At 42.9% G+C, this 24,586-nt stretch overlaps 1 protein-coding gene across 5 annotated transcripts in view; it reads right to left on the reverse strand.

The window, feature by feature from the left end:
* LOC139609578 (nck-associated protein 5-like) overlaps positions 1-24,586 on the reverse strand; it is a 125,526-nt gene that overhangs the window by 17,364 nt on the left and 83,576 nt on the right. For all 5 annotated transcript variants that reach the window (XM_071464333.1, XM_071464337.1, XM_071464336.1 and 2 more), the window contains 8 exons: positions 21,093-21,183; positions 16,460-16,639; positions 13,216-13,284; positions 11,410-11,448; positions 11,139-11,258; positions 5,663-5,767; positions 4,438-4,626; positions 435-4,057 (listed from right to left, as the gene is read on the reverse strand). In XM_071464333.1, coding sequence (XP_071320434.1) covers positions 435-4,057; positions 4,438-4,626; positions 5,663-5,767; positions 11,139-11,258; positions 11,410-11,448; positions 13,216-13,284; positions 16,460-16,639; positions 21,093-21,183 — 4,416 coding nt within the window. The remainder of the gene's footprint in view (positions 1-434; positions 4,058-4,437; positions 4,627-5,662; positions 5,768-11,138; positions 11,259-11,409; positions 11,449-13,215; positions 13,285-16,459; positions 16,640-21,092; positions 21,184-24,586) is intronic.

The following is a 24,586-nucleotide window of genomic DNA, read 5'->3' on the forward strand; positions in this document are numbered from 1 at the left end:
GTCTACAAAGTGCTCACATCATTGTGCGCAGGTAATCTGGATAAACATCTGTCAGTTGTAGTGGCAAATCGATGAAGTGTGAGTTATGAAATGCGGAGCTTTCCTGGCTGAAAGATACTTCAGCGTGACTGTGCTGACTAAGTGTGTGGATGCTGGACCAAGAACATCTTATGCTCACTGGAGTGGAGTCATAACTCAAACAGACAGCTGCTGTTTGTGCTGTTTATTTATCAGCTTCTCTGAACACGCAGGTTTAATGCAGTGATGGCTCATGTTTAATTTACTAGATCAACCAATTTGTTTTAATGTGCCGATGCACTTAATAGAAAGACAACTCTGGTGGGGTTAAGTGACAGGAAGTAATCAGCATAGCATCCGATCAATTAAGGATTCATTCTTGATATTCTTGATGACAAAGATGCTGTTTTACCCACCTGCCAAGAAGCTCTTTAACGAACTGGTCTTTGCCAATAAACGCTGTGGTGCACTGGATCTGACTGGCAATCTGACCCATCTGATTGTTGCAGTGGTCCATGATGGAGCTCAGCTTGTTGTTCATCTCAGACTGATTCTGCACCTCCTGACCGTCCTTCTGCTGGTTATCGTTTTTCCTCTTATCCTTCTTCTTGTCTGACTTCATCTGTTTGCCTCCAAGCACCGAGCCAATCTTCAGCTCTTTCTTCTCCTCTTTTCCCTTGGGGGAGTCTGTTTTCTTACCACTCAGAGCCGGGAGTTTGCTCTTACGGAGGCCGAACCAGTTTGCCAGAGAGGGGCCCGTCTTCTGTTTGGCCTCATTGGCAGCAACTTTCTCCTGTTCTTGACATTTCTGCACATTCTCTTCGATTCCCATCATGACTTTCTCTTCAATAGTGCAGGCTGTGGGGCTGCCTTTTTTCTCATCCATATCTGGGGGTTTGTTTGATGAGTCCGTCTGAGTTTTGACTTCCCTGCTGAAGTCTGGCTCATTAGTGGTGGTTGCTATGCCTCCTGTCTCTCGCACTGGGTTTTCCGACTGGCTATAGGCACAAGAGGACGGAGGCTGAAACTGTGGATGAGAGGCAACTTTTGCTGGCTTACGAATGTTGTTCAAACCAGTCCTGTCACTGATGGGTAAGCTACGCACCTCTTTTTGAGAAGGTGAGGTGATTGCCTCCCCCTTTGCTGTGCCCTGTGACCCCTCACCTTTGGAGCCTGATTTAGAAGTTCTCTCAGGAAGGACGTTATGACTATTTGACCCTGTCATACCCCCATATTGGCTAAACCTGGGAGAATGGACAGGGCTCTCAGCTAACCCAACACTGGGGACCTCCAAGGAGCTCTGCCTTGACAGAGAGTTCCCCCTTTCACCTGAATTGGTGATGATCTGCGTTCTGATTTTTCCTGGTCCATCTAGAGCATTGATGTTGGGTTTCTCAATGTAGTTGGTGCTGAAACTCTGGCTACGGGCTTTGGCTCCATTCATCCCCAGGGCTGGCTTTAGATGAGGTTTGGTAGAAACAGATATGGATCTAGAGAAAAGTTGACTACTCCTTTTCCCCTTATCACAAACATCCCCCTCCTCTGGTAACACAGCAGCGTGTGCTTCCTCTTCCACTAACCTACACTGGACCTCACCTTTCCCCTCTGTAATGGACATCTTGGGTGGTGAATCAATACTGTACGCTGGCTGCAAGCTGTCACACTGGGTAGAAGCATTTGAAGTCACAGTCTCTTTGGAGACTGAGTTGATATGATCTTTCTCTTGCTTGCCTGGTATTGCGGGACTATTTTTATGGCTGGGGGGAGATTTTAAAAATGCTTTAAACCCCATTGGGATGCGAGTCTTTGAGGCTTTCTCCACTGGGTTAGGGGACATCATAACTGAGCTGGGTGGGCTGACTACAGCTTTACCATTTTGTGGCTCTGTTTTACCTTGAGGGGAGTCCTGAAGTGTTATAGGTAAACTAATAGAGGTCTTCTGCACTGACTGATGGACATTTTCATAGGTTGATCCTCTTTTATTTGCAAATGAGCTCTGAAGTGAGGACCCTCTGAGGGCACTGTAGGGAGGAGGGACATTCTTTGAGCTTTTAGGTGCATTTTCAGGTTCTGGAGCACACCCTGAGTTTGCAGAAGGGAGGTAGTCTTTCGTGGTCATTCGCTTGGAAGTGCCTTTAGTAGATGTTTGAGTCATGGCGGGGGACTTTTGAAGGTGCTGACTGGTTTTGTCAACCAGTTTCTGAGGTGCAAGTGCAGTCCCATAGCCTGCATCTAAGTCTAAACAGTCTTTATCCTTGATGGGTAGTGTAGTTTGCATATTTGGTACAAGTGAGGTGTGGTAACTGGGGGGAGGGCCCCTCACAGTGGTTGGTGTGGATGGTTGAGCTACCCCTGTTTTATGTGCTTGAGGCGACCCTTCATAATTTGGTCTGATCAGTAAGGAGGTGGTGCGGCCTGGGGGAGGGGGAGGAGAAGGGGACCTGAGTTTATTTTTGCTGGTTTCACAGTGTTTGTCTCTGGTTGGCTGTTCGCCATTGTCAGCATACTCCAGGTGCCTCCTTAAGAGGTGTGGGGAACCAGAGGAGGAGCCCTTACTCCAGTCCGCCCTGCTGGGAAGCTTAGAATTTACCGCCTTTGGGCTCTGTGAACAGTTTCCTGGTGTCTTGATAAACCTGGATGTTTTAACTGTAGGAGAAGAGGGGGATTTCTCCTGTCCAGAGGGTCCTGAGTTTCCACTGTTACTTTGCTCAACAGTGGAGCCCTTTAACAATCTCAGTGGGGATCCTGACGGTTTGTTACGACCAGGTATCTTTGAACCACTGGTCTTGGGACCAGTACAGTCATTCATAGGAGGCATTGAATGACCTTTATTAGCTCGGTTGCTTGGTGGTTTGATTAGCTTCCTTTGTGGAGTCAGCTGCATTGACAGCCTCTCTGCACTCCCGTCTCTGCTATTGCTTGTTTTGCTAGTCCTCATCTGATATTCAGAGGGCTTTTCTGGGGATTCAAGAACAGTGTAGTTTCTTGTATTTGCTGACTTTTGTCTTGTTGGTCTCTCATGTGGCAATGCCTCTGTGTAATCAGCAACTACTTTGCTACCTTGAATGTCATTTCGAGACCCAGCGCCTGCTGCAAGTTTCTGAGCACAAAGTTCAATAGGCTCTCCTTCTGCATCAAATATGGCCAAAATGCTCTCCTCAGACTGAGTATATTTGGCCCCTTTGGGCTCCTTAATTAGACTGAAAGGCCTGGGCCTCCCATCTGCAGACTGGGTGCGTCCCTGGTCTCTTCGCAAGCACTGTTGTGTGAGCAGCTTGGCAGCATCCCTTGACAGCCTCTTGGAGTCCCTCTCTGCTTGCTCTGGTGGCTGGCTAAAGGACATTCGGATGTCACTGGACTCAGAGTTGAGCTCCTCCGGATCATCCACATCAGAGAGGTGATTGGGACCCTCTGGGTCAGAGGGGTTGAAGTGCAGCATGGATGGTTTAGTAAAAGCTGATGTCCGCCCTCCCTCAGGGAGAAAACTGTTAATGAAACTCATGAGTTTCTCAGGACGCTCTTTTGAGTCATAACCAGAAGGCTGTTTTGTAGCCACAGGACCTGAGCTACCATCACCTCCACCTCCACTGTCCACCTGTATCCCCTCCCAGCTGCATAAACTGTCTGAGATGCTGTGGGAGCGCCTCTTACAGTAAAACCAGCTGTCCTTGGTGGGGATGTTATCGCCACGACCGGAATGTGCCAATTCATCATCTGCATCATCAGAATCATAAGAGAATTTCTTTCCCCCAGCAGCCAAAGTTCTGCCCACATGAGCAGGCTTAGATACCCCTTTAGTCCCAGTCTTGATACCCAGCGAGTAGATGCCCTCGTTGGAGTTCATGCAGTCTTTGTAGCCTGACTTGGAGACCTTAGATGAACAAGAGGAGCTCCTGTGCTTCCTCCTCTGGAGCTTTCTCAGTCCCTCCAGTATGTGGCTCTCCTTGCGCCTGGTGGGCAGCTGCTCCTCCAGTGGGGCGCAGATATTACTCGGGGCTGATGAACCCAGACTCAGCCTCTTCTCCCAGGTCAGGGATGACTACAGGGTGGAAAGAAACAGTGGGTCAACCTCACACAATTGCTTTTCCAGTATGTGCACACATAATTCATATACAGGCTGTTTTCTAACTTATAATCATCTTAAAACGGTTTTCAGTTGAATTTTTATATTGTGTATAGTTTTGATTTTTGTAACAACTTTGTAACAACTATACTATGCCAGGACACACATGTATCTTAAATCAGGTTAGTGAACCATCATCCTTAAACATAAAACCATATTTTTTAATCAGTACATTCTTATAGACAATAAAAATCTTTACCGCTCCTAAAGAACCTCTAACATGGATCCTGATTGAGTTACCATGTGCTACTGTTTTGTGGGGTTGGTGTCAGGGTTTATAGAGTAAGAGGATTTACCATTTTTCCACAGGAGCGTCCATCATTCCAGGTGTATGAGCCACTGGAGAATTCACTGCATGCACTTGACAGGGACAACTCACTACTGCTACAGCTGCTGCGTGGGTATACAGGCGCTGGCACTGTCAGACTCAGCTGGCTCAGACACTTAGCCACAGGTAGGCCTGCCTTTCCGTTCAACTGAACCTCCTTTGAGATAGAGAACAGAGACATCACATTATAGGGGGAGAACTTGTGTAGCATTTATACTACTGTGTAGGGCTTTCTGAAGAGGGAAAAAATGTGTTTGCTTGGTTGGTGAAGAAGCTGGGATAAGATGATGGTGTCCTTTTCTTTTTTTCCATTTTTTTTTTTACTTGATTGACTTTTTCTTACTTTTACTTTTTACTGTGATTAAACATCAAGAGTATTTGATGTGTACGTTTTTAGGTAGTGTTGCATATCTAATTGCTATCTCGCTGTTAATTATGTGATGAAAGATACTCAAGAAAGACTTGACAGACCAATCAAATATTGTGAAGTTTCTTCAAATGCTACAGCACTTTCCAAACTTAAAAAATATCAATCAAATTTCCATGTGCAGTCACCGCAACACAGCAGATGTTTATCCAATTTGCATCTCTCTGCAGAGAATTTGACTGTGCAAATAAATTACAAGACACACAATATATTCATGTGGTATAAGTGTCACTTGTGTGTATCACTTAGCTCGACCCATTTAAGGAGACGTGGTCCTTTTGCACATTTAGATAACAAGATGATTTATAATTCACACTGTGGCCATTATTATTTCATTTCCTCCCTCTTCCTCCGCTTTACAGGACACATTAGAGTTTATCAGGTGGCGTTCTCAGAGGGGTAAAAGAATGGAGCAAAGTCATTTTCAGTCCTTAATGCATAATACATAAGATGACTAATGTACCACAGTGTCCTATGGAGTCATTTTTACTGACGATGAGTCTCAATCGATGGTTTTCTGGTAATATGACAAGGATTTATTCCTCTTAGTGCCAAGTGATACTGCCAGCTCTTCCTGCTGAGGGCAGGGGAGGGGTCATGGCTTCACATTGTTAGGTCTGTATTTTAATATCTTGTAATGATTTCTTGAAGGGGGTTGGGGGTTTGGTGATGCTACTTGGACGAATTGTAATGGCTTAAAAAAAAAATACATCGTCTTCTTCCAAAGTAGATACATTGCCTTCTGCGTGTTTCCCATTAAGCTTACATTAGAGGGAGAGTCGGTATTCCTGGAAAGCAAGAAGGCCTTGCTTCTCTCTGGCTCCAGAAGCAAATCTGCCGCAGACAGATCCATGATCCGAGAGTGGAGTTTCTGAAAGGCAAAAGGAAAGAGACCCCGTGGTGAATTTTGACTTCAGGGATTTAAGGAAATGAAAATGAGCCTTGGTGTATGATCTGAGACTGGCACAACAGCAGAGTGGTAGGGAGATTTTTATCAGTACTCTGTCTGGTACACAGCTTAATCTTATATTCTTCTTGTAGCATCTCAGCAATACAATTTTTATTTTCCAATTGAATGCCTTTTTAGCACTTAGTGATGCCTTACAGTAAATCTTCTGGCTTGTAAATGTAAAAAAAAATGCATTAAAAATATAAGAATGACATAAAATGTAATAATTATTCAAATTTGTTGCCCAGCGACTCCACTCTCTGTTGTGGCAGAGCAATATTTTGCCTGCTTTACAAGTGCCCCTCAGATTCCCTTCACTGGCGCCACACAGAGCCCAGATTCAAAGTCATTAATGTCACTGGCCGGAAAAAACTAATGTGAATAGGAAATAATTGCATCAGGGAGTAAGGGATTCCTTTGATTTTTTTTTTTTTAATTCATATGCTAGTCTGCAGTCTCTTCTGATATTTAACTCTCTACTTAAGAGGGGTGGATACAAAACCAAATATATTTCCATGTTTTAATCTCAGAGCTTAATTACACTGGATTCCCAATGTGAGCTCAAATTAACTTAAACTGCAAATATGCTGGAACAAAACACTTGATCTTATGCTGCATTTCCTGCCAAGGGTAAAATTCATGCTCATTCACTCGCTCACTGTTATGTATATATATATATATATATATATATATATATGGGTATCTTTCTGTGCTCTGATATATTTCTTATTTCTTATTTTCTACTCTTGAAAAGAAATGTGCTTCTCATGCTGTGCTCCTGCAATAGAAAAGTACCTATCAAGAAAATTGCATGTTATAAAAGTGAAAGTCACCTTCAGCAAATGGAAAACCAACTGCTCTAATTTTTCCATCAATGTCATAAACATTTCAAAATATCAACAGGTAGATTCCTCAATTTTACAGCCTTCTGTAAAACTCTTTGCTGACAGGATCGACTTTTCGTGTGCTGTGACAGGGTAAAAAAAAAAAGAAGAAGAAAGAAAATAGCTCGTAATGATACCAGAATTTAACAGCTTCTTTTGTCTCTGAAGAACAAACGACCTGCATCACTTTGCCTGTGGCCAAAACATAACCATCCTACATTTTTCTCTCTAACTTTCAGCAGAACATCCAAGCAAATCTTCTTTTTGTGTTAGTGTGAGCTTGTGAAAAAGCTTTCAAAAGCTTCCATAGAAACAGATCAATGCCCAATTTCACTGCTTTTTCAGCTCTGAGATAGGGATAATAATTCTTTACTATTTTTAGAATAAAAAAAAAACCCTCAATCTCTGTATCCTCACACAGGGCTCTTTATAACCTGGTTTGATTTGGTTCAAGGGCAGTCAAAGTGTCAAGAGGATTTCTCAGTTTTTGCCTTTTCTTTGGTTTTGAACTTTTAAGTCTCATAAATGACTGCAACCAAAAATTACTTATTGGAAAAGCATTTCCTCAAAATTAAACATGATTCTACGGTGGATCTGTTTGATTTTAGTTACACTGGTCTGGACTCAAAGTGCCAGATGGCTTCTCATCCCAGTTTTGAAGTCATGAAATTGAAATTTGTGCAGCTTTGATTCCGCATGCCCGCATCTCCCTGCTGTCCACCCGGGATGGGAGTGGCTGAGGTGTCACAGGAGGCTCTGATCTTATCATGGGGTGCTGGATTTCACCTCCTCAGCATCCTCATCAAGGATTCAGTCAATAGTGTCACAGGGTCATGGGGGAAGATAGTTGAAGGAAATGGTAGATGACAAGGGCGGGTGTGCACTTCTTGAACTTTTTCAGTTTCAAGGCCAAGATCAAAGTCAAAAATGTGAATTGCAAATTCCCATTAATGCAGGCAAGACTGTAATATATCATGCAAACAGCGGCCTTTTATTAGCTCTTAGATAATCCCTGGAATGATGACATTAGTCTGGGAGCTTGTTTGTTGTGTTGTGATAAAGAAAAAGCAGAGGCTTCCTGCTTTTGTTCTTTGTTGCTTTTGGCTTGACAGTGGTCATATTTCAAGATGATGAATATCAGCCCCAAATAGCAGCAATAGGCAGCTTCCACACAAACACGCGAGTATTGGCACCTGCTGTCAAAAACACGTCAGTTGCGCCGTAGTTAAACACACACACAAATACACACAGCAGATCACAGACAGGGCTGACACCCACACACACATCAGTTCATACATACACCCATTTGTACACATGATTCTCACCTGCATGACCCAGATCTATATGTCTCATCAAAACTGCTTTTCCTGAAGCTCCAGCTACAGCCAGTGAGACAAAGGCTCAGCTGAAACATGGCAAATAATATGACAAGAGGACGGTGAGATTTATGGAGCTCTATTCAAAAACAGTCATTCAAGTATCTCAAAAGCGCCGCTCTGCAAATGTTGTCATTAAATTGAATTCTTGAAAAGCGGAATAATTTGTTGAAGTTTAAACGGAGCCCAGCTGATGGCTATGGTAACAGTGGGTGTTTGACAATACAAACTGCAGAAGTGAATGAGCAGTAATGAGGTCGCGGCATTCATGCTGTGTCCTCGGGGCCCTCAGGTAGCACAGGAAACACCCAGCATTTGTCCCGGTAATGGGCAGCTCAATTGCCACTTGCCTGTCATACTTGATGAGCAGCAGTGGATGGATCTGTACACCACTTATTTTCCCAGAGCTTGCAACCAGTGCATGGTTTGAGAAAATAAAAATCTTTTTTTTTTTAATTTGATGTCACATTTTTCTGAAATGAAGAGCTGGCATTTTGTGAAAAGCAAACCAATGAGGTTGAAGGCAGTGAAGGTGCACAGCTGTAGTTACCATCAAATGCATTGTGGTTCTTTATCAGAGAAACTCGAGAAGCCCACGGGGGAACAAGAGGACATTTAATTACTGATAAGCAAAAGGTCCAGAGCTAGATGGGAAATAATAGGCTTGTGCGAGTGATTAATTCTCTCTCAGCTTGAGCCTCCAGAAGAGAGAAGAAATGAAACTCACCCTGGTTATCGTCATATTTTTATTACACATTCAGCAATAAAAAGAAATTTGGTAAATACCTTTACAAATACCTAAAATGTTGCCACAAAATCAGAGAACTTAAAGAAACAATAATGCGGGGAATTACACTTATTTAATCATGTCTTTAAGCTAAATGTGTATCTGGAACCAGCTTAGCTCAGCACCAAGACCGGAAACTGTTTCCCTCTATTTCTATATTTATGCTAACCTAAGCTAAGTGGCTGCTAGCCGTAGCTTTACATGGATGGAAGGATGGATGGATGGATGGATGGTAAAGTAAAGGAATCCTGATTTACATACTGCTGGAAGTTTCCCTTCCCCGGTTACGTGGATAAATATAGCTTTTTTGAACAGCTCTCCCACACGTACGTTGGGACTTTATGATAGACACACGCAACATCCAGATCCTGTGATCACATTATGATTAATTCTGACACTGAGTCACGAGCTGATGGTGGAAATGTCATTATCAAATAATGAGCGGGCAGGCGAATCACGCTCTGGAGGAAAAACCTACACGTTTAAAAGCTGCAGCTAATTCTTGCGTCACTGTTGAGATGTGTCAACATGCAGACACGCGCACGTAAACAGGCCACGAGTCGACACCAAATCTGCGACACGCACACACACATTTCACGATTTATTTCCCTTTGACCTGTCTTAAACACATACATCAGCAGCTGATGTATAATCTCAGCCTCGCGCCGGTTTCTCTTCAGCTGAAGAAAAAATAAAAACACATTAACAGTCTCGGCTGAATGCCAATAAGATACAACTCTATCATGTTTCTGAGTGCCTTAATTCACATCCCCTGCTAGATAGCACCTCTTGGTCCCCACAGTGAAGTCATCAATATCCCTCTTCAAGCTTTTTATATTGCAGTTTCACTTGACAATGTTCCAGTCTGTCCAATAATGGCACTGGAAGTGGCTGGAACAGACAGAGAGCTTTACAACACACCCACAGCCATATAATTTCTCTTTCCTCTTTCTCTTTTTTTTCAAATTCCATTTACTCCATTTCTGCCTCTTCTTATTTGGCTCTGAGTTTTTCACTTCTACCTCCTTAACGTCTCGGCACTCATGCTCCTCTGCTATCTCATCTCTCTCCATTTTCACCGTCCCGTCCTTCCCTGCTTATCTACCCTTGCTTGCCTACTCTCTTTTCATCCCCATTTCTACTATTCCTCTCTTCCCCCCTCCTCTAGATGGACTGGCGCCTCCTTTTCCCCCTCTTTCTCATGGCAGCTTGCCATTTTCATATTGACAGTGAGGATCCCTGTGGCATTTTGCACACTTATGTGTAATCCTTCTTTCCAAACTGACCCTATTGCTCTATCACAGTTGACAATATCAGGGTAAAGCAAACAGTTGCAGGTTCATAGGTACACCTTAAAATATCAAGCTGGAGTGCAGCTGGACTCCTTCAGTAAATTGGTCTTTTCCAATGGACCAAACAGATGAACTGAGCCACTTTTCAGCCACTTCGGATGAGAGAATGTGGGGTGTGAGGGGAATATAAGTACAGTGGTCCCTGTCTGATGGTTGCAGAAGAGAGACTGGATGTTTGCTGGTTCAAATCTTTTTTGTTTTGTAGGATGAGAGGGTGACAAGTCATCTCGTCCTGCAGAAGATTATAGCTCTACTGCTGCAAACGTTTCTCAAGAGGTTTTAGGAAGTTTAATTCACACCCCAGTACACCAGAGAGTCCTTTGTGCATGCATGAATCCTCGACTTGAAACCATAAAAATAAGAACATTAAAGCTGCAAATATACAACCTCAGATTGAACCTCGATGCCTGATAAACCAAAACAACTCCAAGGGATCTGTGCTTTAAGGCCAGTTCTTCCTTTATCTTCGCTTCAGAACACACAAAAAAAACGGCTTCAGAGGAGAACATTCTAATAACAACCCAGATGAAAAACAACTTCAAATGCATGAGAATAAGTGCTCGGTCTTGTGCACTGGAGGAGCTGCTGCTTCATTTGCAAAGGGACTGAGTGCAGGGGAGGCAGGTTTACAACAGTGAGGAGAAGAGATATGGAAAAACACCACAACATCTGAAAGGCTTGGTGGGTTCTAGGGTCAGAGGATCTCTCCCATCTCAGACTGTTCGAGGTTTCATTTCTGCCCTCAGAGCAGATCCAACTAAATGTGACTCTGCCTTCACCTACATTCATTCTATTATCCCCTGGCTGCTGCACTCAAACGTATTGGCCGACTGTAAAAGTGAGCTGCAGCTCAAAGGTGTGAACGTCTGAGTGGGATCTGAGTGGGCAGCATACCTGGAGAAGCAGGTCTGAGGCGGGCTTGATCCTCTGCTGGAACAAAACACTCAGCGCCCGGTTCTGCTGCTCGAGGTCGAAAACTCTGGTTCGCAGCTTCAGACATTCCTCTCTCAGATCCTGGTTCAGAGGAAACACGAAGAGCTCGCATCAGAATGTGCACATTTGTGTATTTCTTCTCCATTCTGGCGTTTACAAATGTACACCATCAATTAGTAAAGGTGATGCTGCTGAGAAGCAAAAATGGTTTCCATGGAAATAAGAGACAAACCTTCTGGGTGAGAAGCGCCTGCACAACTTGATTGGCAACCTTAAAGAGACAGAGACAGAGAAAGAATGAAGAATGCAAGAATTCATCTTGTATGACCCTTGCAGGCTTTTGTAGATTCCACTTCCTCAGCAGATTTACACATTAACATGAGTTTAACACAACAATGCAATGTGTGGGTCTCTTACATGTCTTCCACAGGGTTTAACTCTCACTTCCTAACTGTGGTATTGACAGCGTCAGGGTGATGTAGGAGCAGAGGTGTGCCCAGCTTAAGTGCTGTTGTGCCTGGGCCCTGGTCTCAGACCACAACGCCGATGGAGAAGCAGCTCAGATTACTTCCCATTGATTGCTCATTAATGCCGCGTGAAGCCACATTGGCTCTTCTGAGTGCGCTCGCTCTCGTTTATTGAATGAGGAGGGATGGGAGTAAATGTGGTGAAATGAGCCCTGCTTCTGGGACTGCAAGTTACAGGTCTGCCTCTTACAAAGTAGCAGAGTGATCAAACAAAACCTGGCTCTAATGGTCTGCGACATAGAGTTTGAACTCTCACAGAATGTATGACTTTAATACACATAATTAGACCAAAAAGGAGCTCGCCCACACACTAACATTTAGACAGACAGCTGGTCTAACATGAAAAAAATAAACCCCCCTTCTGTTATAAAGCAAACTAGGATTTCTGCTGTTGTTCTGTGCAGTCATTAGAGGGACATGCACAGCTTCCGTCGTTAAAACAGCATCATTACCAAGTCTTCCTCTCACAAAGGTCAGCCACGCAGGGAAGTCATCGACAAGTAAACACATCAAAGCTGAGCCGTCTTTGTGAGGGCAGCGAAGCAGAGAGGAGACAAGGGCTGAGTTTACCCCCCAAAAAACGATCCATGGAGGATGCCAACTCTAACACAGATATATGCACCCCCCATCTCTTTCTTTTTTATTAGTCATTTCTGATCTTCCTCCTCAGCCTCTCTCCACCCTTTCCTCTTTCATCCCCCTGCTCTCCCCTCACCCTCCGGCAGGTCTGCTCAGTCTGCTGAGCCTCTTGGTTCCAGGACAAATTGAGCAACTTGTCCCTGCTGGACATACATTCCTTCCTTCGCCGTGCTCCCCTCCCTCCCTCCCTCCCTCCCTCCTGCTGTGATGCAGCGAGCGGGCGCAGCCCCATAAACACCACTTATCACGCTCTCGTTCATAAATAACCAGAGGGAACAGAAGTGGCTTTGTTATGTAAAGTCTTGCTTCAACAACACCAGGTCACATCAGGTGAAGGATGTCTACCAGCTCGCACTGTAGCCTGCTGATAAGAAAATTAATAGTAAACACAGATATTAAGAGCAATAAGCTGTTGTAACCACTGACTGTAGGTGTGATGGTGATATTACATGAGCATCAACAAAAGGCCTTTCAACGTTAAACATTCCTGAACTGTGCATAAGAATAAAAAAAAGTTTTTTACATAAATCAGACTGAAGGCCACTGACGTTAATGCTGAGCTTGAGTCTCTCTATTAAAGTGAGAGATATTTTAGCGCCTGAAAATCATGAGACACAGTTTCCCAAATTAATTGTTAATATCAACAATTCACTCTCGCCTCCCTCCAGCCATGGTTCAAGTAAATTGGCATCCCGTGAGAAACACAATGAGCTGTGCAGCTCCTCATTAAAGCGTTAATCTAAAGCTCCACAATGCCGCTCATTCTGTTCAGTCAGAGTCAAAAGAAATTCAATCAACACTCGTTGAGTTCTCAAGGTAAGCAAAACATCTGTCAAGTCCCACGGTGCAGGACTAAAAAGGTGCACACTCACCTCATCTAGACAGCGTTCGTACTGTTCCCTCTGGCTCTCATTCTCCAAGGCCAAGGCAGAATTCTTCTCCTGCAAACAACGACACACACACACACACACACACGGACACATTTGGTGTCAGTGCAGCACAAACCTCACAGGGACTTTGGTTACATTTGACACAACAAACCAACAGCGATGGAGACAGAGGCAGCAATCAAGCAGAGCTGCAGCTAAGTGGAGACTTGCTTCACAAAGGTCATATGTCAACGCTGAGCCTGGATCGCCAATAAGAAATTTACAAAGAACCGCAGAGAGAAAGGTCAAGGGGATGGAAGTTATGATGCTGAACTTTGGGGCAGCAGCAAGCCATTTGGAGTTTGGACCTAATAAGAATATCTCCTCCACTTGCCAGGCGGTGAGGCGGCGCCCTATTGATCTCTGGGAGTTTCCAATTTGTCAGGAGTAGGCTCCGTACTAGGAGCTGTCAAGCGGCCTTGCTTCTCTCGCCCTCTGCCCTTTAGTAGAAGCAACCCTTCCCTCCATGAAGGCATGGGAAACATAATTACAAAGCAAAACATTCCAATTATGCCATCTAGGAAAGAACCCCGAATAATTAAACCCTCGAAGCCGAGGACATAGTCATGGCTGCAGATGTAATTAAAGAACGTTGGTTTGTGGATGGAATTTCTATTTTTAGGAGATTAAATAGGTTGGGTTTCCCCAAAAAGTTAAGCATTAAATTCATGTCATGTTTCGCACAAAAACAACCCCAGGAAATCTCTTTTTCTTTTTGCACAGCAGCAAATACGAGTTATCACTTTTTAACATGTGTTGATACAGTCAGCAGTACACCTACACACCAGCACTTCCTCCGAACTCAAGGATAAGATGAAGTGTTATCTAAATCTCCAGTCGATAGTTACAAGATGCAGCTCAAGTGGTGTTTTGTTACCTTGGTCCTGCCATAAATTTTATTGCAGCTTTATTGTTAAGTGACACGCGAGCCTTTAAAACGCTGATACAAGAATCTCAATGTCATTTGGACTCCCAGCCGGCGTTGCAGCACACAGGTAAAAACATTTTCTTCTGTTGTTGATCTTTCGATACAAAACTAAATCTTTTTTTTTTTTCAAAGGAAACCTTGACATACAAACACTATATAGAAAGACATGCATGTGGCATTTAGGTTTGAGAGGTGACTCGGTTTGGTGGGATTATTTCTGACAGCCAGTGAGCATGGGAGAGATGTAGCACATACACTGATGCAAGGGCATAAAAAAAAAACAGAAAAATGCAGTTTAATTTCAAAGCTATCATAAAAGTGAAACTCTGAAATGGATGATGTCACTTTGACAGCCTGTGGAAGTTATTAATATAATGTACAAGAATGAATGGCAGTAAATCAAAGAGAGGGGGAGCAAATGAGTGATGTCTGCAACAACAGGGAAAACAGTTAAGGAGGTCAGCATCCTTGGTGATTGGCACAAATATTAAAAACATTAGGATTAATCTGTAATTACAGTTTTGACCACCTGAAAGATTTACATCCAATCTTCACTCTCATTTTCTTTTAGCTTCCACCAGCTCCTGAGGAAAATATCTGGCTATTTAGCTCCTACTTTCTTCACCAGCTAGTTGCTCACCTTGTGTGTCTACAATTTGCCGTCTGACAGGTTGTGTGTTTATCACAGCTTTCTGTGGAATAACAGCTGCCTGGAAACTAGGTCGATGAGAGTGGAGTTTAGGGCCCAGAACTTAAATAATGAGGTAAAAGTGTCTAAAATGCTCTGCAGAGCTGAGGGAGCTACACAGCTGAGTGAAGCCAGTGACACTCAACATAGTCCTTTGATCCATTATGAATATGGAGAAGTATTTAGTGCAGCTTTAAAAAAAATGTCTTATTTTTGATATTCCCCATATGAGACCATGCATCAGTGATTGATTCATTCTAGTATTCATGATTTCACTTCCTGCAACATGTTTTTTTCTTATTGGATCTTACTAATCTAATGCTATTCATCATGTAGTGTGGTCGTAAATGCTCCACTGTGGACTCATGGGGGATTTTGACATCTACGTTGTCATCATTTAACAAGTGATGTGACCAACAGGCATTTCTCACACGATCTGGAAGTATTCATTTAGGCCCTGGTTACAGACTGCAGTGCCAACTTAATGAACAGTATCAGTTGAGCAGGAGAAATAAGAACCGGGTGGTGCCTATTTGTGTCAGTAGAATTTATGCACAGCGCGAGGCAGTGATGTATCGCCTGCGCCTTGTTTTTGCTGCTTTAGCTGCTGGTGCATCCATCACCTGCACAGCGGAATGGAATAAAATGGCAGATAACTTTTGATAAAGCCATTTAAAATGTAATGTTTAGGTAATGTGCTTCATCAGATGGATTACCAGGACAGGTTAACCATACTTCCTGCCAGGCGGTGAAGATAACTTACAGCTGAGGAGCAACAGGCAATTATCTGCCACTTTGCTGTAATTAGGGTGTGTTTTCTCTTGTTGTTCTTTTCCGCTTCTTTCTTTATGTGTGTGCACTGAAAGCCTCTAATCAATCTGAAGTAATAGAGCTTTGCACTTGAGTTTCTTGTGAGACAAGGGTGTGAGGCAGCTGCCATTATGTCCTTTATTATTAACCTGTCTTACAAAAGTTGTATGATTTGAGACAAAGCAAAAACTGTCTGTTATGTGCCTTCCACATCAACATGAGCCACGTGGAGCCACACAGGAATGAGTAAGTAAGACCACAGGCCTAATCTAATTAAGTCTGACTCCTTTAATTGCTGCAGAGATCTGAGAGGATGTGTGTCCAGTGGCTTGAGTAAAAAAAAAAAACCAATCAGCGTGGATGGCTGTGGCTGCGCTCCCGCCTCAGCTGCTGCTTGAGGCTCATGGCGGAGTGCAGCTTAAATCCCAGAGCGCAGAGGAAAACAAACCAAAGCTGGAGTACAGCCTGAGGCCCCTGCGGTGACTCTCACAGGATGACTCTGCTCTCCAAATGAAGAGGACTGGAGAATTTGATGAGCTGTCATGCTTTCAGACACAACTGAGCAAGGACTCTGACAACTGGCAGACAGGCTGGCCACAAAGGATAGCCAGGGGAGGCTGGAAAGTGTGGGTGCAAAGAGGAATGAAGGAATGAAGAAGAACCAAGCAGGAAGAAGGTAGGTAGAGAGGGAGGAAACAAAGGGAAAGTCAAAGCAGTAAAGATGGGAGGAAAAAAGAAAAGCGTGGCGGTGTAGTAGTTACCTCCAGGGCCTTGAGGCGCTCCAGTAGGAGCTTGGTTTTGTCTTTGTCTTCTTCTGCTTGGCTGGCATCAGGATCGGCGTTCGGCAGAAGCCCCGGGTCCAGCTCCACTTGAGTCACCGGCAGGGAGCCGTTCTCTTCGGGACCATCGTGCTGCTTCTGCACTTCCTCCGAGAGTTTATCCTGACACACAGACAATGAGACGAGGTTAGGGGGAATAAAAAAAACAAAAAAAACAAGTAGAAGAAAAGGAAGGGGAAATTTGGCAAGTAAAAACCTGAGCAGATGGAAAAAAGCGTTCAAAAGAGAGGCATGACAAATGTTTCCAGGCAAAATGAAAAATGGGTAAGGAGCCGTGAAAGGCAGAAATCAGAGGGAAGGAGAAAGAGAAAGACGTGGAAAGAGAGAAGGGGAGAGGATCAGATCGGCAGATGGGACAACAGGGAGGCAGCTTCAACAACAGAGCTCCAAAACATCCCCTAATCCCTAATCATGTTTCACTTGTTTTCCAAAGAGTGGCAGTGACCTTGGGGGCTCTCATCTCGTCTGTATTATGGGGATCCTTCCCTGCCCTCACTGTGTTTCTGCCTCTCTCTGCCTTTGACAGTCTCTCTCAGGCTCTTTGCCAGCTATCTATTTCTCCCTTTCTTTTTTTTTTCTTTTATTTTTGGCTTTCTGGCATCTGCGATAATTAACTACTGGTAATAACTAGCTACTAATTAGGCTCGTTCTGGCTAGCACCGAACTGCGAAACGAAAACACAGTGAGCTCCCTGTTACGCTCAAGAGATTATTCATTTTATTCGCTGAGCATCTATTCATCCGAACAACATGTCATGAAAAAAGGTCACGGCCATAACATATTCAAGCTATTTCAACAAATAAATACAATCAGAAATTAAATAACGAGTTGATTAAATTATATACAAATAAAAAATAAGCTCAACAGCACTGGATTCTGGATGTTGTTGGGTGAATACGAGCAATTTCAAGACATCACCTTGGGCTCTGGGGAACAATGATTTGAGTATGAATGAGTATTCTTCACTGTGTGTATCTGCATTTTATAGGCTGAGAGCCTGAATGTGTCTACAAGTCGATAACAGTTCACCTCCAAGCTCTCAGATTGTTTCGTCTGAATAGCTGTTAGAGGTCTTCAGAGGACGAGAAAGGCAGAAATTACGGGAAAGTCAGAAAAGAGGACGTGGATAATGGGCTTTCTTCGCAACCTTTTCAGCCGATGAGCCCTCAGAATAAAGCAGCATCTGCTCGTAACCACTCGTCAGATGCAGAATATTTTTGAGCTGTTTGGAGCAGAAGTTATTTTCTGCACAAAACTCCTCAAATCACTTCATTTGAAGCCATGTTAAGAGGTCGGAGGAGGTGAAACTACTCAGTAGCTCACTAGAGAAATCACAAAATCAGAGAAAAATAAATGTTTAAAAAAGATTTAAACAGAATGATATCTTACTTTTGACCTGTTGGTCAAAGGGAAACAAGCTATTTATCTGTGAAACTTTATTTTTGTAGTATTTTATTGTCCAGTTTGGTTGGTGACCTCTTCAAATGAAGCATCTGCCTGCAACTATCTATGGCTGTCTACGAATTCTCAGCAGTTGAGTGATTTTCTCCTGTTAGAGGCCTTAAAAAGATAAACGAACAGGAAACAGCAAAAAAAGAGAGAAACACCAGAAAGAAAGGATTTAAATCTGCAACAGCAGAACAATATTTTTCTGATTTCATGCCCTGTTGATCATCTTGTGACCTCTCAGATTTATCTTGCGACCTCTTGAAGGGATCCCTACCTTCACTTTGGGAGCCAATGGGAGCCAATTAATCATAGAAATAACTGAGAGATAAATCAATGATGAAGAAAGCCATTAGTTGCAGCTCTAAATAGATTAACTCCAAGTTTTAATTAAAACAACTGCAATATAAGATGTATCCTGACTATAGCAATTTCTCATCCTCTTAAATATCCATTAAATTTCGATTACAGAAATATTAAAACCTGTCATGTCTTCCAGCTGGACTGTGTTATTCACTTACAATCCCCCTTTAACAATATTGAACCTTATGGCTGCATCTGCTGAGAGGGAGTCAGGCCGACTTGTTGCTTTTCTTCATATGACAGAGGTATTCACTTGTTAGACTGTGATATATCACTGTGCACATGTATTACATCTTTCATTCCTGCCTGAGCTTTGACAGATAATTGTCAATCCTGGAGATACCCATGGTTATTGTGAGGTTAGCAGCGCTGATGGATGGCTGCATCTCGGCTTCTATATCCAAATGCAGCAGAGAATAAGCTCCTTCGCTCCAAACAGGAACTGGAAATAATGTCCTTCAGAGCTCTTTGTTTTCAGCTCGATCCAATCTCCACTAAACATATATTAGGTTTTCAATCTTGCTTGATTCCATCAGACAATTGTTTTGAGGCAATACTTTATAGTTGCGGTTTGAAGTTTGCTCTTGTTTGCCGAGGCTAGACTGTGAGGGCTGCGGTTTGCTTAGAGAGACTGCTCATCAGACGGCGTTAAAGGGCTCGGTAATAATCTCCACAGAGAGAGTGTGGAGTGGGAGAGGGGAGGGAACCTTGTTCCTCATGCTGCCCTTTCAAGTTATTGAGTCTGTCTGCTGAATACACAGAATACAGCCACAGCAGCAAGAGCACTTCACTGCGTAGGACCGGATAGTGTTCAGTTATACAGCAGCTGGGAATAGAATAATAAGCCTCTAAGTTTATCCTCCTCGACAGTGTCCGTCCACTGCTGAGCACAGGGGCGATGTACGTGTGCACACTGTACAGCTGTATCAGGGTTAAGGACAAGAGATTTAAACCAGTGATCAAGTTAATACTTAACAGGAAGTTGGAGTTTAAATCAGGGCTTCATCAACTTTCACTCAAGACAAAAAGAAACTAGATGAAATGATCAATTAATCATAAATAAATCAGAACAGGCAAAGAACTAGGGCTTAAATGAATCGACAGTTAATCCTTGAGTGGACTGACGGTAAATTAATGGTCAGAAATTTAATCAATTGATCCAATCAAGTCCTTCATCAACCACCAAGACTACCTACCACAAAGCAGTGACATAAACGTTTCTATACAGTATCAACAAAAGTTGAAGTGAAGTGCTGTATTAAAATAAAAATGACTACAGTCAAATAACCAGTCAGTTAATCAAGCTGTCAATGAGTGGATCAGCAGGAAATTAATGAGCCACATTTAATCATAAAGTCAAGCAAAAGTAGCAAAAACTCTGAGAATTAGCACAATTCTGTGCTTTATATCATTTTAAACTGAATGTTGTTGGGTGTCAAACAAGCAATTTGAAGATGTCACTTTTTGGGAAACTATTTTCTGACTAAACAATTAACTCAGTGTTTAGTAATTAAGATTTAACCAGGATTTAACCGTAGTAATAAGAAAAAAAGCTGCTCAGATTAAGAGATTCACTTGTGTTTGGTATGAGATCAATTCGAGGCTGAACCCAGGGAACCAGAGTTGAAAAAATTGACTGTATGTATCCACTCACCACTTCAACTTCCACCTTCTATTAACCTCCCCATACTGTTTCTCCTCAACATCGTTTTTCCTGCCTTTATTTCTGTATTTTATTCACAGTGATGAAGGCGTGGAGTCATTTACACAGGCACTCTTTTTATTGCATACTCTCTGTCGGAGCGGTGCCCTTTTCTTCTGTCCCCTGGAGACATTGTGCTCCTGTTTCAGCTGCTGGATGTTAAAGACAATAACACGGTTGCTGCTTCAAGGACACTGTACTTATCATATGCTCCTTGTGAGACATAGATGCTGAGTAAATGCTTGGAGAAGCATTTCTCATGAAGACTACAAATAAATGGATCGCAAAAGGTTTGAAGGTGGTCACAGCTCTCAGGCAGGGAGGTGAATAACATCGTACTGAGGACAGACAGACTGAGGCAACAGCATTTCAGCACCGCAACACTGAGTAAACATGTGGAGCTCCAAACTGTGAAGTGCGACCCCGAGGGTGACCCCGTGCTTCTGTGGTATACAGCATTTCTCATTCTTTCTGCCTCTCTGCTCAATCCCAGCAGCTATTTCTCTTACGTAACACAGCAATGAACGCTGTCACCTCAGCTCAGGCTGCCTCTATTCACTGCTGTGGATTTTAAACTGGGAAACCTATTCCTAGAAAATGATGACTGGTAAATCAGTAAATAAATACAAACTATACCTATATATCATCAGGTTCCTTTAGGGTCTTAACTTTGCCATCTTTCACAGTTTAATTATTTTTTAACCAGCTGAACAGCTTCTCTGGTAATGCTTTATTTTGTGGGTTCCATATATTCCAGCTCATTCTGTGGAAACTGTCCACATAATTTCAAAATAAATAGCTGATATTTATCTGTAAATTAATAGGATATTTCCACAAAAGGCTGATGCAATTTGGTACTAATTATGGGAATTAGGGAAATAAGGAAAATTTTTAGGAAATTAAGATGAAAGTTTCGAGAAAATTAGCTTGAAAATAAATGTAACAAAAACTTATATCTCTAAATGTTCACTTTCTTTTTAGTCTCACTGCAATTACCACAGGGTGCATGACATATACCAAAAGATTCAGGACATGGTGGTTTACCTTATAGGCCTTCATGATGTCCACTGTGTCCACAGCAGTCTGCTCCAGGACGCCTGGATTCTGCAGCAGCGACCGCATCGTCTCTTCCATCCTGCACACAGAAGACATGTCACCGCGTCAAGTTATGCATCACATGAAAATAAAGGTGAAGATGATGTGACGGACACTTCTTCGACTTTGCAGACATTTTGGTGTAACAGTGGCATTTCTGCAGAATGCCTCCTGGAGATCATTAAGGCAGCATCATGGCTCTTTCCTCTTTTCATCCTAACTACATAAGTGTTAGTCTGTGGCAATACAGTCGACCACCTGTGTTCCAGTGTGACCACCATCTCCTTCTGTACACCCATGAACACTCAACGTTAGCCTGCATATCACTGTAAAATCCCAAATTCTTCTTATGATGGTCCCAAGATCCTCTTTTTAAATCTCGCCTTCATGAGTTATACTGTGAATTATGCTGGTTTAAATTGTTTGAAATGCTGAGACTGCAGAGCCATCGGCGGTGTCAGAGTCATAAGTAGACTCAAAGGTACCACTGTAAACATCTAAAATTGGATCTATTTTCAAGTGCTTTTGCTATCTTATAAGATGTTTGTTGTTTGAAATGGATCATTGCATCTTTCAATTGTGATTTTTTTTGTACTTTCCATAAGCGTGCATACACACACACACGCAAACACACAAATAGGCCCAGAGTGTAAAATGAAAAGAGAATGGGGCTGAATCGGTGCCAGAAACACAAGATGGATGAGTGGTATTTTTCTGGACTGAATCCCGACTTCTGCTCAGTTCACGATGTGGGGAACACTGTCCAAATGACTGGATCGAGAACAAAATGTGCAAACATAGTACTTACTAACTTATTGTGTGTGATTTTGTAGGCGTTGGTCTGTGCACAGCCGCATGTGTGTCTCCTGATGGCTTGAATTAAGTGCAATCACAGCAGCAAACACAGAGCGGGTGACCTTGACCTTCAAGACCTGGTTTGCTCGAAACAATCTGCGCTTCTATTTTGTGCTGATAACACTGCAAGCTGCATGCAAAACAGGTGCCAGAGAGTGCATATGAAAATGCCTCTGCCTATTTCCATCTGAATAAGACCCACATGCCATCTTTATCCCTAGAGCTATAGGGTGAGCTCGACCCTACATGTATTCACTTTTAGTTTTGTGCAAAAAAAAAAAAATAGACTAGCACAGCTCCAGATAAGCTATATGAGATGATCTTATAGCCAGCTGGGATCATGTAAACGGAAATGATGAGATAAAACTGACAGTCAGGAGCAGCGGTGGATGGAGAGTGACAGCCAGCTATTGTTAAAAAGGAGCATCTTGACAAAAGAAGGGCTTTGACATAGTCAGGTGGGAATCAACTGAATGTCATGACACTTTCGTCTTCTCCTTCTTCTTGTTCTGGTAGTGTTTAGATTCACAGCAAATTTGAACAAAACAAAGCAAAGACTCACATGACGAAGCTGATGTGGACAAATACGGTTGAAAATGTTCACTTTGGAATTAAAGCCAATCCAAAAGGACATGAATCATGTAAAAAGACCAACTTCTGATAGTCATTCACACATTTACACACAAGTTAATAGGATAAATTCAATATTGGTATAAAAATAGTATTTAACATTAAACTAAGAGAAATATTTATCACCATTACACTGATGAAAGCATTTTGCAAGAGTTAGATGAGACTCATTATAGAGCTGTGGCTAGCAGCTGCTTAGCTTAGCTTAGCTTAAACAACAGGGGGAAACAGCCAGCCTGGCTCTGTGTAAAGGTGACCACATCTACCTCCCTGCACCTCTACAGCTCAGTAATGAACTCACTATATCTCACTAATTAAATTAAGTTTGGGACCAACTTTATTTACAGTATTATGCAGCATTTGTAAGTGTTGCTGACTCACAACAGATTTTTCAGTGTGGTAATGCATATTCATAGCAAACTGTGGCATGCATATGCTTTATACATGCTTTGTTATATCATAATTTCCTGGTAGTTCTCCAGTGATCGGCTCTGGCAGCGGGTGAGAATGAGCACAGGCGGGACGATGCTAGCCACACCATCTGTCCCGGCTGAGCCATAAAGCCGGCTGTAATCAGGCTGCTAGCTGCTGAATGAACAGTCGAGGAGGCAGGCAGGCCTGCAGGCACAGGGCTGATGGCAGATTGCTCCAGTTCCTGCTTTGCTGGCCTTAATCAGCACATCCTATAGACAGCTTTGGAGTTCAGAGACGCTGACACCGGGTCAAGGACTAGCTGACAGGCACGATCAGCGTGGCAAGTAAAGGTATTTTCTTGGACAGAGGGGATTTGGGCAGGTGACCACCTGCAGTTATAGCCACAGTTTGTGCCTCTTGTGCATTATCATGACACTGGAGTCACACAGACGGGCATATACATAAGAATTTTGAAAGGATTTCCACAATCCTCAGGCACTCGCTGCTAATCTGGATCAAAAATATTCTGTCCACTGCACAATAATAAAGATTTTAAAGCTCTGTCTTAAGCTGTGAATCTATTTCTTGATCAAAAACAGACGGAAACTGGAAGAACGTTATCTCCTTGCTCATTTTGTACGACACAAGAAAAATGCATGCATTCTTATGTGCAGAAAATAGTGTAAAATCACATTAATGTAGACACTGTACTGTGAGGTTTTAATGGTGCACTGTTGCTCTCTCCGTCAGAGGACCAGTTTAGAAACTGTTCTCTAGTTTGCTGTTGTGTTGACTTGGTCAACTAAAACTCAGCAGCAGAAGTGAAGCGAGGGAGATGCAGGATAAATATGTGAAGGTGGGAGTTTTAAAATTAAACCTGAAATGAGGAAAGTTAACAGATGGAGTCGTAATTATTCTAATGCCGCATGCACAAAAACATGGGCCAAATGAGCCAGTGAAGCAATCAATGTAAAATTAAATGAATGACATCAGCGTTTGTTTTTGTAGCTGGTGTGGCCATACTTGCATAACTTCCAGACAAACTTCCCAGCATGCTCGCTGCGGCTGGCGAGACCTCAGTGACCTTCACATTACTAAGTGGCAGGATGGTAAGAAACACTTTGATGCCTCTGCCTGGCTGCTTCCCCGTGTTGTGGCTGCAGGAGGGGAGGGGGGGTCTGGGTAGAGTGCTCCTGTTTTGAGGGGTCTGTGGCATTCCTGCACACCTGAAAGAAACCCTTTGTGTTTCTAAACAGAAACAGGGAGCTGTCTCGCTTTCCATAGCGCCTCCATTTCAAAGTTCTCTGTCACAGAAGGCACAGATGTGTGGCATCTCACTGGACAGACTCCTGTGCTTTTGACTGCAGGGACACAACAGTGAAAGACTTTGAAGTTTAGCGGTGCTGAGGAACTGCTATACTTAACATGAACAGACAGAACAGCTCCATTTGGAGGGAAATTTATTCTTTCTGAACAAAAATATAAAACTATAAACTGTATATAAAACTATATATTTGCCTCTTTCATTCCTTCATGGCCACCTG

The sequence above is a fragment of the Trachinotus anak genome, unplaced genomic scaffold (assembly GCF_046630095.1).
Source record: "Trachinotus anak isolate AG129_WGS33_773 ecotype Australia unplaced genomic scaffold, CSIRO_AGI_Tana_v1 ptg000026l, whole genome shotgun sequence".
Classification (NCBI taxonomy): domain Eukaryota; kingdom Metazoa; phylum Chordata; class Actinopteri; order Carangiformes; family Carangidae; genus Trachinotus; species Trachinotus anak.